Consider the following 14,981-nt stretch of genomic DNA (forward strand, 5'->3'; position numbering starts at 1 on the left):
GCCGCGGCGTGGCGTCTCCCCCCGGCGGGGTAGCGGGAGGCTGCGCTGCGCCCCGCCCGCGGGAGGCCCCTCACGCAGCGGGCCAGGCTGGGGGAGGGAGGCGTGGGGCTTTCGTGGGCAGCCTCGAGGGCAGCTGGACGGCAAGGCGGGTGCACGCCTTCAGGCCTGACTCGGGGCTGCTCGGTCTCTGGCCCACAGGTTGCATCCAGCCTGTGCGTTGTCATCTGGCTCCTGTTGTGGGTCCAGCGGGGAGTCAAGCTGCTGCTGCTCTGCTGCCAAGTCTCTGGCCCCAAGGGGAGCCCCAAGCCCTGCATGCTGCATCCAGGACCCAGTGCTGGCACAGGACAGGACAGGGCAGGTGCAGCATTGGGCCCCAGGGCCCAATCCTGGTGCTGGGAGGGAGCGCGGTGGCTGGCAGCCAGACCCCAATCCCAACACATGGGGCAGGTAGGGGGGGAGGTGCTAGGCCTTAGAGCCAAATCTGGCCCCCAGATAGGCCCTGTGTCCCGTGTGTGTGTACATATACACGTATAGCACAAGCTTATGTGAACCCAAGCCCAGTTCATCAGATTAGATGCTTTAGTCATGGACGATCCTTCTTTTATCAGCGAGTTGGACTGGATGACCTCATGTGGCCCCTTCCAGCCCTACTTTCCTATGCGGGTGAGAAGGACGATGCCAATAAATCAATAGGTTGGACTGCTACATCCAACTTGCTGGTTGGTGGCAGAGCAGCAAAAGGTTTTCAGGAGGAATTCAGAAGCATTGAGGTTAATGTAGGCTAAGATGGCTGACTATCGCACGTCATAGGCCACTTTAGTTCTCAGTCTGCATCTTCTCTGGTCTCTCCTTTATTTTTGGATCCATTTAAAACCTTTTTCTTCATAAGTTTCTTTAGCTGCTCAGTAAACTCTCTCTTCTCTAGCCAGCCCACTTTGGCTTTTGGGCATCCACCCTGTGTGATCTCACCCCCCCCATTCATTCCTCTAACTACAGCTTTGGGAGAAGCGGGTGTTAATCTAATGTTCACATCTCATCTGAAAAGTTGCAATTTAGACAGTATGTTTTCTTTGCCCATTTTAAAACTCTTTTGTACCTAATGTACTTATGCCCATTATGTTTTGGTATTTCCTTTTTTAATATACTTACTTTTCTAAAGTATTTTGTAATGCTAATGCATTATGTAAAAAGGTTTACGTTCCACTTTTAATATATGCTAGTAGATGCCAGTACAATAAATGCCAAGACTGTGTGTCCTCACTTAAGACAGAGTGCCCATTATATACCTGTTTTGATTTGAAATCCATACTAGTCTGATGTCTGCTTGTATAAAAATAGTAAGAATTGAACATTACATTAAAGAAAGCTTCACTTATTGTATGGGAATCACTCTTTAAGATAAAAGTTGGTCTGCAAGGTAAGAAAGAGAAGTAGATTTTATTTTTGTTTGATTTATAAGGGGAGGCCTGAAAAGCTGTGCGCGCTTAATTCTTTTATAGTTGTAGCATACAACAGGCATTTTTAATATCTCATATAAATACATTAAACTGATGTTCATAATCCACCATCTATCCACAACAAGGTGCTATTGTGCAAAAATTGATCTTTGAGTGTACCCACTCCCAGTCTTAACCTTCTTAGAGCACATCCAAAAGCTGAGAAAATACATGTCTTTCAGCAGTTTTAAAGAGCACGAATAGGAACTTTATTTTAGATTCTTGGTATCACATATATTAGTCATTGCCTTTCTAGAAATCTAGAATAAGTAGAGGGTTGATCCTGTATGATAAAAAGGCCTTTTAGACCCTCTTTGCCTCATAAAGAAGCAAAAAAATCCCCCAAATTTGAGCACCTGCCCCAGTCCCACTCCCTCCCTCATTGTAGGGACCTTGATCTTGCCCGCTTTCCCGACATTTCTCTCCTACTCCCTCCTCTTCCACCACAACAGACTTACTAGCCAGACACTGCTCTTCAAGCTGCTGGGCTGCGTATTGGAAATCGGATTGGTATTGGCTGATATTCCTCCTTACAAATCATCTATTGGTATCGACCCAAAAAAATCTCTATCAGTGCACCCCTAATGGCAATGTGACCTAGGCCCTCTGTTCCAATTTTTTTGTCTACCAGTATCATTCAAGGGAACAGAAATCCATGAAATAATAATCCTGATGAAACTGAGTGATATGCAGGGATCTTGGTTTTCTCTAATAAAAAAAATCACAAATTCTGACAAAAAATTGCAAATTCTCTGATTAAAAACCCTGAAATCCATTATTAAAATTAACCCCCCCTGCAGTATTCCCTAGCCCTGCTGGTGCCCCTCACGGCCCCCACAACAGCCCCCTGCCCTACTTGTACCTCTTGCCCCACAGCCCCTGTCCCCCCAAGCCTGCCAAAGGGGGCTCCCAGCTGCCAGGGCTATGGGGCCATGGATCCAAGTCTGCAGCTTCCTGTCCCCAACAGCAGGCAGCTGCAACAGAAGCAGCATGAAGCCGGCTCCCCCACTGCTGGCAGGGGGTGGGCCAGGGCCAGCTCCTGGCTCCCCCCACAGCCCTGATGGTGCTCCCCGCCATGACCCACAACCCCCCAGACCTGCCACAAGGGCCGCCAGACCCTTGCAAGGCCCACTTACAGCACAGATTCCAGGAGTGAAGAGTGAGGCTAAGCTGGCTGACTCAGAGCCTCAGGCCCTGCCCTTCCCTTCCCCTTCAGGCAGGGTTAGGGGTTTCCTGCTCTGTTTGCAAACAGGTCTTTCAGACTGGAACTCAACTAGCCTGCAGAAGTGTTTGCAAAAGCAGGGAATCCTTGGGTTTCTCTGCTAAAAGGAGAAATCCACATTTTCTCTGATAAAAAGGGGAAATCCATTGTTTTCTCTGTTTTTCTGTGGGAAATGGAAAATCTGGATCCCTGGTGATATGTCAAGGTACTTGTATTGTGAACAGGAAGGTTTGGATGGTTGCATGAATGGCTTTATTTAAGACCTTGAGAAGTAGTTCATGCAAAGGTTTTGTTTTCTGTGTGCGTGTGTGTGTGTGCCTATTGCCAAATTACACAAAAGGTTAGTGTTAAACACATGAAATCTCAATATGAAAACACTTGACTAATTAAATGATGTTCAACCTAAATCTTGTTTTCATGTTTATCTTGATATGAATTGTTAGTTTGTAAATAACTCTCAATAGTTCTTCCCTTATTCTACTGAATGCATTCAAATGTTTGTCATCTATTACTGAATCATTTTTATTTGTGCATTTAAAACAGTCTAATTTTGTAAATCTTTCAGCAAAGGCAGATGGTATCTGGATAGGTAGAGGCATGTTTATTTACAAAAATCTTAATTTTCAAAAATGTAGCATATAAGAAAGAATAGCACCTCGTTTAGCTAAGCTTTGCTCCTTTTTTGCTCTGTTTACTTGGTGAGCACTTCAGGATTGGAATCGTCTTTCTATGTTTATATAGTACCCAGCACATTATGGTAATGTAATCAGAATAATTTTAGAAATGCAGTTTAATATGAATCATTCCATTAGTGTCCAGATGTGCCCAGATTTTATTTCAAATGTTTGTTCATCTTATGTTCTAGTTGACTGGAGGGTCTTCCTGTTATGTTTTGGTTTTTTTTTAACCTAATTTTTGGTGCTTTGTTTTTGGGGGGGTTTTGAGAGTTATCAGTGTTATACTAATTTTATTACCTGTTTTCCTTAAGTGAATTTAATGTTTCTCATTTAGTGTGATTAATTTTATACATACTAATTTTTTTGAAGTATGTACACCAGGAGTGTCCAGCCTTTTTGAATGTGGGGCCAGATCATGAACTTTTTATCACCCGGTGGGCCGGTGAGCCGTATTCAGAGACCTCACAGGAAGTGGTATCACATCAGGAAATGATGTCACATGACCTTTGACACCAATGAAGTTGCAGGAAGTGACAATGAAATGAGTCTGGAAATGTGGCTTAAAATCCCCCCAAAAAACAATATAAAAGCAAGAATGAAATAATACCAAACACTTGACTAAAATAAACACTTTCGCTTCTACTCGCCTCTCAATGAATGAAAGAAGCATAATGCAAGTTGACAGATCAAATGTGGAAAAGATCAGCCAGAGTGGAAACTAATTAAAGCAACAAAATATAGGCGCTCTCAGTGTCCCAGCCACTGGAAAATTTAAGCAACAGTACCAGATTGGTGGGAATATGGGAGCTGGGGGGTTGGGGGGGTGTGTGTGTGTGTGCTTTCAAGCACATGTGTGTTGCAGCAGACAGAGCCAAAGCAGCTATTGGGATGTGCTGGGAAGCATGGTACTTTTGTCACTGGAGCAAGGACTGCAGGCTGGGGTTCTGGCCAGGCTGGGGATGCTGCATGTGCTCTGTCTGCCCTGCTCTGACTCATGGCTCTGGTCCCATTCTGGCACCTGCTTTTGCATCCTGGCTGTGTGCTGCTGGGCTAAGTCAAAGTCAGCCGCGTTGCAGCCCCATGTGGAGAGCCCAGTCTGGCCTGGCCATATCCTGCCCTAAGTGGAGAGGGGAGTGTGAGGCTGGGGCTGGCTGCCCCTGCCCAGCCAGGGACTCATGGCCAGGATGCAGCTGCAGGTATCAGGATGGGGACAGGGACAGGGCCAGAGGTGTGAGTCAGACAGAACACATGCAGAACACCCAGTCTGGCCAGTGCCCCAGTCTGCAGCCCTGGCTGTGGTGAGAAAGGCACTGTGCTCCTGACAGCTGTTCTGGCTCTGCTCACTGCCACACACTTCAGCGTGCATGCATGTGTGTATATCTGCACGTGTGTGTGCATGTGTGCCCTCCCTTGTATCTCTCCATCCTGGATGTCCCGGTCTGAGGGACAAATGCAGCCTCTGGGCCAGGCTTCTCCTGCCTCCCTCCCAGCCCGGCTTCGGCAACCGAGCGCCCCGCAGCCCCAGCCCAGCCCCGTGGCGTCCCCTGCTCCACACAGAAACTTACCCCATGCCTCCGTCCACCACACGCGTGGGCAGGACGCGGGCCATGCTGCAGCTCCCTCGGCCGAGTACTGGGGGCAAGGGGCGGAGCCAGAGAAGAAGTTGCACGTGCTGTCCCCAGCTCGTCCAGTCAGGCGCGGCTAGGGCAGCCCCGCGCCATGCAGCCCTTGGAGCAGCGGCGGCGGGACCCGGCTCACGGATGAGCCCGGCCCCACGGGGGTAATCAGCTCCCCTCCCCTCGCTGCCAGCTGGGGCCTGCGGGCTGACCCTGCCCACCTCACCTCGCTGCTCCCCCGCCACCGCTGTGGAGCAGGAGCCAGGACTCCTCGCCTGTCCCGAGCGAGGGACCTCGGGCCAAAGAAAATGGCTTGGCGGGCCACATGTTGGACAAGCCTGATGTACACAGTGTCATACATGCTATGTTTTTCCTTTAGGACAGGCACATTTTCCCAACCCAGATCCGGAAATAAGATATAATTCCCATAGAGGAATATTTTCTTGCTTCTTTTATGGAGTTGATTTAACATCCTACCTCTTAAAGAGGCATGCGATTTTTTTTTTACCCTTAAGTAAACTATGTGAGGTCAACCTCTTTGGTGGAGATGGGAAGACTGTGTAAGCACTAATGCCAGTACAGAAGGATAGCATCTGCTTTTTATAGCTACTGAGGGTGTCTTTGGGAACATGGCTGCTTATAAAAGAGGGCTGGGGAAAGCTGTTTCTGCTTTGTGGGTGGAATATATGGCTTTGTTCCTTGCACTCTTAAAATATGAGAGCATTTGCAGAAAACATTTGTTTTGCTTTTAAACTAACGTCTTCTGTCTATTCGAAGAGGAAGAGGCGGATAGCCAGTGGATCAGATACTAGTGGGAGAAGCACTGACCTTTTTTTTTTATCTTCCTATTGGCAAGAGCTCTTGAAGCAGAGTGAGGAACTACTGAATCAAGAAGAAAAAGCTGCCTTTCCTTGCATTACAAGTTGAAAGGGTAGAAAAAGTGCTTGTTGCCATGCTCAAGAAATTTATGTTCGATTGCCACTGACTTTAATCAAGGAGATTGATAGCGATGGGTTTAGCTGGTGATGGCACAGAACAGGCAGTGAGAGACGTGACTCCTTTCCTGAACTGTTTTGTTCTCCCAGTGAACTTTCTGAAAAGGCTTCAGGATAAGGCACTTTCACAATGCTAGCTTTTGATGAAGAGGTTAGTGAGTGAAGCAGAGTTGTTCCCCCCACCTCCTTCATCCCCCAAACTAGGGCTGCTTACAAATGTAGCGGGGGGGATGACGCCTTACTTTCAGCTTGGCGCGCCCCCATGCTGAGTGCAAGACGCACCCAGAAGAGGCATTGTGTTAGTTTGACCCATCTTGCCCAATGTCTGTATAGATCTGGCACTTCAGCAGGGCTTTTTAGTCCTTTTATCTAATAGCTGATTGAATCAATTTAGATAAAAGCGCCAAAAAGCCCCACTGAAGCACCTGATCTATACAGGCACTGAGGAGTCAGGTCAAACTAATGCACTTCCTCTTCCAGTAAAGCGCTGGGACTTTTTCCCCATCATGTCCATCAGTAGCCTAGATCAGTGTTTCTCAATACATTGGTTGCGACCCAGAAGTGGGTCACAAGAATAGTTTAAAGGGTTGCAAACAAACTTTAAAAATGGATTCTCCTTTAAAGGAGAACTATTTGGAAAATGGTGACTTTTCCCTTTCAGGCTGGCAGAGTTCCATACCCCACACATTCTCCCCCACCCCACACACTGAGGGGGCTGGAGCCTGGAAGTGGGGGAGGCAGCAGGTCGGGAGTGAGGGGCACTGGGTCAGGGCTGATCATCCATGTTTACAAACGGGTCCTGGTACAAAAAAAGTTGAGAATCACTGACCTAGATAGCTAGGTTTTGTTTTTCACAGATGTCAGAAGTGCCTGTGGTTCCCATTGACACTTAAAGTACAGACCTTTATGACAGTTTAATGTCAGATAACATGTTTAAGAACTTAAATATGGATTTCTAAACTGACTGCTTTATTTAGGCACTTCAGCATGGAATGAAGAGTCTACTTTTAAAAATCCAGATTTGAAACATGACTTCAAGGAAAATTTAGCTCCACTGAGCTTTTGGCAAACTTCAGTTACATTGGATGTAACATTTAAAAATATATATCTATTAATCTCAGAATATTAAAATCAATCAAAATCATTTTATGATTAGATCTCTGAAGAGATAATCTAGTAAAATAAGCTTGGTTTTTGGTTTTTGGTTTTTTTGTTTTTTGTTTTTTTTTGGACAAATCTTTCTGATGTACGACTTGCCATTGTTTCAGGCCTAAATCATTCTAACCTTTCATCACTCATAACATGAAAACCTGTCATCTAAATCAGAAATTTTCCAAATTCTTTTCTAGTGTCTGAATATACATGCAAAACCTAAGCTGGAACATATTCTTATTTTGATCAACTAGGAATCAAAATCAAGCTTTTAAGGAAGAATCAGTGTGTCTTAACTATAAAGAGATTCACAGATTGCAGGACTGGAAGGGACCTCAGAAGATCATCGGGTCTAGCACCCTGCACCAAGCAGGAAAGGTAACTGGGTCAGATGACTCCAGCAAGGTGACTGTCTAGTCTCCTCTTGAAGATTTCCAGGTTAGATGATTGCAGTACCTCTGGAGGGAGCTTATTCCATAGTCTGGACACCCTCACAGTGAAGAAGTGTTTCCTAACGTTGAGCCTGAATAGATCTTCCAAGAGTTTGTGGCCCTTGCTCCTGGTTTTCCCCTCCGTGCCCTGGTGAACAGTTGCTCACTGAGCCCTTGATGTACTCCCCTAGTGTAACAATAAGCTGCTACCAGGTCCCCTCACCCTTCTTCCAAACCTATTATAAGTGATTATTAATTAGGAAGGTTTTTGATTAAAAGAACCAAGCTAGTTTCTTGCTATTGTAGGGATTTCCATTGTAATTAAATAGGTATGCATTTTCAATTGCTAAATGAATCTTTAAGCTAAGAGTATCATACCAAAGCTTCAAATCTCTCATCTTTATATGCTTAAAAAAAAGACACCATGCATTTAAAGAAGCTACTGTCTGGGTGTCGTCCTACTGAATAAGGTAAAAGGAACTTGGTGTTAATGAAAAAGGTCTGTCCTTTTGACATATTAGAGATGAGTCCTAACTGAATAGCTGTTGTTTAGTGGTGGTGGCCCTAGCTGTCTAATGTTTCTTGATATGCTTCAACTGTAACTCAAGGAGACTGCTAGGTGTCAGTTTCATTCCCTGTACTTTTTGATTTCTGAATCTATCAAGGTTGTTCATTCATACGGTAGCTTAAAAGCTATCAGATACAGTGTACTCCATTTAAGTATGTAGTCCCGGGACTGAAAATAGGCTGCACATTTGCTTGGAGTATGTATTTTATTGTGAAAGTGCTTAATGTGAAGAATGCTAATTGATTGCAGGTGAAGCTTTCACTATGTTTTGTTTTGTTTTTTATATATATATATTACTGAGGTCTCTAAGCTTAGTGTCTTGTGTCTCTAACAAAGTGATCCTCAACCTTTTTTAGAGTAGGGGTACTGTGACTTCTTTGAACATGGCAGTATCCCAGGTTGAGAACCAGTGAACTACTGCAATGTGTTCCATGTGTTTTTTAAGGAAAAATGCTTTAGACGAGATTGGGGTGGGGTGGGATTTGGTACGAAAAATCTTGCCACGTTGACAGGGGGAGTTAGAATAATAAAATAATAGAAAATTAGGGTTGGAAGGGACCTCAGGAGGTCATCTAGTCCAAATACCTGCTCAAAGCAGGACCATCCCCAACTAGATCATCTCAGCCAAAGCTTTGTCTAGCCGCATCTTAAACTTCCAAGGATGGAGATTCCACAACCTCTCTGTGTTAGCTGTTCCAGTGTTTTACTACCTTCCTAGTGAGGGAATTCTTCCTAATATCTAACCTAAACTTACCTTGCTGCAGCTTGAAACTGTTACACCTTGTTCTATCATCTGCCACCACTAAGAACAGTCTAGCTCCTTCAGGAAAGCTGCTATTAAATCCCCTCTCAGTCCTCTCTTCTTTAGACTAAATAAGCCCAGTTCCTTCAGACTCTCTTCAGAAGTCATGTGCCCCAGCCCTCTCACCATTTTTGTTGCCCTCTGCTGAGCTGTCTCCGATTGTCCACATCCTTTCCATAGTGGGGGGCCCAAAACCTGACACAGTACTCCAGATGTGGCCTCTCCAGTGCTGAATAGAGGGGAAGAATCACTTCCATTGACCTGCTGGCAACACACCTACCAATGCAGCCCAGTATGTCATTGGCCTTCTTGGCAACAAGTGCACACTGATGGCTCATATTCAACTTGTTATCCACTGTAACCCCCAGGTCCTTTTCTGCGGAGCTGCTGCCCAGCCAGTCAGCCCCCAGGCTGTACTGGTGCATGGGATTGTTCTGTCCTAAATGTAGGACTTTGCACCTGTCCTTGTTGAACGTTTTAAGATTCCTTTTGGCCCAATCCTCCATTTGTCTAGGTCTCTTTGAATCTGAACCCTGCCCTCCAGCGTATCTAGTACGCCCCCAGCTTGGTGTCATCTGCAGACTTGCTGAGGGTGCACTTTATGCCACCTTCGAGGTGGTGGATGAAGATATCAAACAAAACCAACCCCAGAATCGACCCCTGGGACATTCCACTTGATACCGACTGCCAACTAGACAGCAAGCCATTGATTACTACCTTCTGAGCCCAATGTGCCAGCCAGTTTTCTGTTCACCTTACAGTCCAGTCCATTTATCCAGCCCATACTTGTTTCACTTGCCTGCGAGAATGGTGTGGGAGACAGTATCAAAGCCTAGCTAAAAGCAAGGTACACCACATCCACTAGTCTTCCTGCATCCACAGAGCCAATCATCTCAGAGAAGAAAATCAGATTGGTCAGGCATGACTTGCCCTTGGTGAACCTATGCTGACTGTTCCTAATGGCCTTCTCCCCCAACTGCTTAGGAATGGATTCCTTGAGGGTCTGCTCCATGATTTTTCCAGGGACTGAGGTGAGGCTGACTAGTCTGTAGTTCCCTGGATCCTCCTTCTTCCCTTTCTTAAATATGGGTGCTGTGTTTGCCCTTTTCCAATCATCTGGGACCTCTCGTAGCCATGAGTTTTCAAAGATGATGGCCAGTGGCTCTGCAATCACATCAGCCAAGTTCCTCAGCTCCCTCGGGTGTATCCCATCCGACCCCGTGGACGTGTATATGTCCATTTTTTTTCTAAATACACCCTAACCTGTTGTTTCACAATCAGTTGAACCTTGATTGACGAAAATATATCTTTGAATCATCCAGCCTTCTGACTAGGCTTCTGAGTTTTTAATGCTTTGGAACAGAGCAGCATTGGAGAGTTAAAAGCAGACACTGCACTGTCTGCTACAGTGACTTTGACCAGATTTTTAAAAAACCAAAACCCTATTGAATCTGGGATACTGTGTCTCTAGTTCTGCCTGTTTAAACAATGAACTAATTGCATCTGTTTGGAGAGTTAATACAGAGTTCTTTTAATGTCCCCTGATCAATGTCTGTTTGAATTTCCTTCAGTTCTAAACAGCTCTTCGGCTTCTACTTACCTCAGTGGTTGTTAACCACCATGGCCAGGTAAAAGTGCCCCATGTGCCTGCTGTACAGCCAGACCAGGTAGGGCTGCCGCACATGTGCTCTCCTGCTGTGGTAGGGCTCTCTGTTAAGCCTAAAACAGGCAGGAGAGCCAATTTGATCTGCAGCCTTTCCTGGTCCAACCCTGCACGGCATCTTCCACAAAGAGGGATAGGTGGAACTGTCCTGTGCGCCTCTTTCTGGGGGGAGCATGGGGTGGGCTGGAGTAGGAGAGGCTGCAGCACTTAACTAGCTCACCTGTCTGCTTCAGGGATATCAGGCAGCCCTGATGCACAACAGGGCACACATACAGCAGCTGCTTGGGGCCCTTTTACCTAGCAGTGGCAGCACCCCTAGCACAGAGGGTGGAGGGCACCCATAGCAGTCTGGGGTGCTGTGGCACTACAGAGAATGACTGCTCTAACAGTACCATTGGAATTGACAAGGCCCAGTCAGTTCAGGGCTGTTCTAGATGCTTTGACATTGCTAGCACTGAGTTAAATGCAGTTACATTACAGAGAAGATGATAGGGCTGAAGGCTTCTTGTGCACATACAAGGTTTATTTGCTTAACTGATAATCATTACAATGTAAGCAGTTGGCACAATTTTTAGCAGCATTATTGTTATGCAGTTGAGCAAACTGAGCACTTTTCCAGTTTGCGCACAAGTTTTGTATAGTGCAACAGGTTTTTGTTAGAATACTTAAGTTAACCAAGTTTACCCAACAGAAGATATGCTGTATTATGTATTATAACTATTTCTAGTCCCATTATCCATCCAGTCCCTCTTTCCTCTTATAGATAGTAAGGAAAAGTAGTATTTTACTTGAACTCAAGCAAACTTTTATGTAGCAAGCTTTTCATCTGCAAGTAATTCTGGGTGGACAGTTTTCATAGTTTCATAGTCGGTAGGGTCGAAAGGGACCTGAGCAAATCGTCAAGTCCGACCCCCTGCCATGGCAGGAAAGAGTACTGGGGTCAAATGACCCCAGCGAGGTGTTCATCCAGCCTCCTCTTAAACACCCCCAGGGTAGGAGCCAGCACCACTTCTCTTGGAAGTCGGTTCCAGTTCCTAGCCACCCTGACAGTGAAGTAGCGCCTCCTGATATCTAGTCTAAATCTGCCCTCTGCCAGCTTGTGACCATTATTTCTTGTCACTCCTGGTAGTGCTCGAGGAACAGGGACTCCCCCAATCCTGATCATGTGGGTGGCCCTCTGGACCCTTTCCATGTTGTCCACATCCCTCCTGAAGTGTGGCACCCAGAACTGGATGCAGTACTCCAACTGCAGCCTGACCAGTGTCGCATAGAGGGGGAGGATCACCTCCTTGGATCTGCTTGAGATGCATCTGTGGATGCATGACAAGGTGTGGTTGGCCTTCCTGACCGCGTCCCCACACTGTCAGCCCATGTTCATTTTGGCATCAATAATGACTCCAAGATCCTTTTCTGCCTCTGCACTGATGAGAAGGGAATTCCCCAGCCTGTAGGTATGCTGCTGGTTCTTCCTCCCCAGGTGCAGTACCTTGCACTTGTCAGTGTTGAACCCCATCCTGTTCTCATCTGCACACCCCTGTAACCTGTCTAGCTCTGATTGCAGCCTATTCCTCCCTTCTAGCTTGCCTGCTTCTCCCCACATCTTAGTGTCGTCTGCAAATTTGAACAGGGTGCTTTTTACACCCCTGTCCAAGTAGCTGATGAAGATGTTGAACGGTGCCGGCCCGAGGACCGAGCCCTGGGGAACCCCACTGCCCACATCCCTCCAGGTCAAATAGGACCCATCCACCACCACCACTCTCTGGGTGTGGCCCTCCAGCCAACTAGTGACTCATTTGACTCTGTAGTTGTCGACAAACTTAGTCCCCTAAGTTTTTTAATGAGAATATGGTGAGAGACGGTGTCAAACAACTTCCTAAAGTCCAGAAAGACTATGTCCGCTGCTACCCCTGCGTCTAAGTATTTTGTGACCTGGTCATAGAAGGCCACCAGGTTGGTCTAATGAACCCATGTTGGTTGCCCCTAAGCATAATCTCCCCTGCTGGCCCCTCATGGACATGTGCCAGGATAACTTTCTCAAAAAGCTTACCCAGGACCGAGGTAAGACTGACTGGTCTATAGTTTCCTGGGTCCTTCTTCCTCCCTTTTTTGAAAATGGGAATCACATTGGCCCTTTTCCAGTCCTCTGACACCACACCAGAGCTCCACGAGTGCTAGTAAAGCTGTGCCAGGGGTCCCGCAATGACCTTTGCAAATTCCCTCAGCACTCTGGGGTTGAGATAGTCAGGACCAGCTGATTTAAATATGTCCAGTCCCTCCAGAAGTTCCCTGACTAGATCCTCACTGACCCTAGGCCTGGGTGCGCCTCCCCTGGGACCTATGGGGGTCCCGGAGGGGGAGGGGGGGGTGACCCAGTCCCTGCTCAGAAAAGAGGAGGCAAAGAAATTGTTAAATAGTTTTGTGTTGTTACTTTTGCTGCATGGCATAAATACCTTTTATATTAGGCTATACTTTTTAGACTGCTTTAGTGTTTGTAATTTGCTGAAACAAGCAAGCTATAAAATTGTTATTTTGGTATTCTGTGTAGCAGGGGTTTTTTTTGTCTTTCCTCACTATTTATTCTGCAGTATATATCAATGCTATTGTATAATTTGTTATTTTTATTCCTTTCAGAGCAGTTGAACAGATTTGCAGGGTTTGGTATTGGTCTTGCAAGGTAAGACCTTTGTTTTGTATAAAATATTTTTCAGTGGTGATCATGCCTTTACATCTTGCAGTCTCTTATACTCTCTGAATCCATATTATGTTATAAGATTGTTGTTTTTGTGCAGTGGCTGTTTTTGTTTTTATTTAATAAATTGAGATGAGTATAATAGGTTTTAATTTTAAATGTTTTAAATCTAGTTTTCTGTCAGATTTTTGTAAGATGTGCTATTAGCTCTCATAAGTGTCAAAAAAAACTATTTATAGTTATTTTGGAAGCCATGGGGCATATTAAATGCCTGCAAAACTGGTAAGTTTTATCTATTATATTTCATCTAACTGAAAAGTTCCTTCTAATATATATTATAATTATATAGTACTATGTGTGTATTTATATAATTTTGCATGAAAGCCCAAAAAAACTTCTTAAAACATTCTATTTGAAATGTAGTCAGTAGTATTAGTTGAGGTGTGGAAGTGGATGGAGCTGCATTGACTCAGGGTTGTGCAATAGCATATAATGTATACTAGTTCAATGCATATGATGCCATTTCAACTGGCTACTACTTTAAGGTATAATTTCTTCCTCCTATATCTTGGGGAAAAAACAGACAATTTCAAATACTAGCAATTTACTTTGAGTAAAGAATCCAGAAAAGAGTCGTGGCAACCTTGACTCCTGAGTAGGAGGGAAGGAGGTATTGTTGAGAATACACAATTGTATGTGAAAAGACATCTGAGCAGTGTGCATTGGTACTTTGTGGAGTGTCTACGTTAGTCACTCTAACATTTTTAGAGAATATCAATCTTCCCTCAGCAGATACTACTGTCACTGAGTACAACATTAAAGTATACTAGAGTGGTAATATTATATTAGAGTGGCAAAATGATCCAAATATGTATTATCCTTGCATATAGCAATATTAATTTGTTTTTTAAGAAAATGGTGGACCTTAATATTTAATCCTGTTTTCAGAACACTTATGTTTTGAATGATTTGCAGTGAATTTTCAAGGTGTCTGCTGAATCAAGTCTGTTAATGGGCCAAATATTGAGCTCCTTCTGACTCTTTCAGCCTCAGTTAATACACTGTAGCAGTTAGAGCTGGATGGGAAATGTCCTTCCTCTCCAGTAAAGACTTCCAAGTTTGCAAACATTTCTTGTTCCTCATTGGCCTCAGATGAAAACCCTCAAAGGTAGTTTGTGTAGTAATCTGGCCACTTAAGAATGGTTAGGTCACTCATCTAGGATGCCCCCATTTGGGAGACTGAGGGCATTTTTACACACGCAAGTGCCACAGCGCCAGGCGCTGTGATGCTTACATTTGTATAAATGGCAAAATGCACATCAGCGCTGAGAAAATGGCAGCAGCACGCTTTTGAATTAAAACACGTTGGGGATGCTTTAGTTATAAAGCACACTACCGCTCTTTTCTGTGCGCTGAAATGCATTTCGCCACTTATACAACTACACGCGATGCAGTGCAGTTCGCCTCGGCTCACATGCGGAGGAGATTCAATTAATTGAGTGTGCTCCAAAGCGGCACATCTCCAGCACATCACAAGACAAAAAAAGTATGTATATAAATGCCCTGAGTCTCTAATCTTATTCAGGAAAGTAGGGACATAAACTTCATTCTTCTACACTGCATGTGAGTACAATCAGCAGTGGGCTATGAAGTCATTCTTGTTCTCTTTC

The 14,981-nt window shown here is 45.1% G+C and overlaps 1 protein-coding gene across 1 annotated transcript in view; it reads left to right on the forward strand.

Annotated features, from left to right (window-relative positions):
* The first annotated feature begins 12,967 nt into the window (after nt 1–12,967).
* SLC25A46 (solute carrier family 25 member 46) overlaps nt 12,968–14,981 on the forward strand; it is a 21,482-nt gene continuing 19,468 nt past the window's right edge. Inside the window, exon 1 of the mRNA XM_025203532.1 lies at nt 12,968–13,296. Within this exon, the coding sequence (XP_025059317.1) occupies nt 13,217–13,296 (80 nt within the window). The 5' untranslated portion in view covers nt 12,968–13,216. The remainder of the gene's footprint in view (nt 13,297–14,981) is intronic.

Source organism: Alligator sinensis, unplaced genomic scaffold (genome assembly GCF_000455745.1).
Source record: "Alligator sinensis unplaced genomic scaffold, ASM45574v1 scaffold30_1, whole genome shotgun sequence".
NCBI classification, from domain to species: domain Eukaryota; kingdom Metazoa; phylum Chordata; order Crocodylia; family Alligatoridae; genus Alligator; species Alligator sinensis.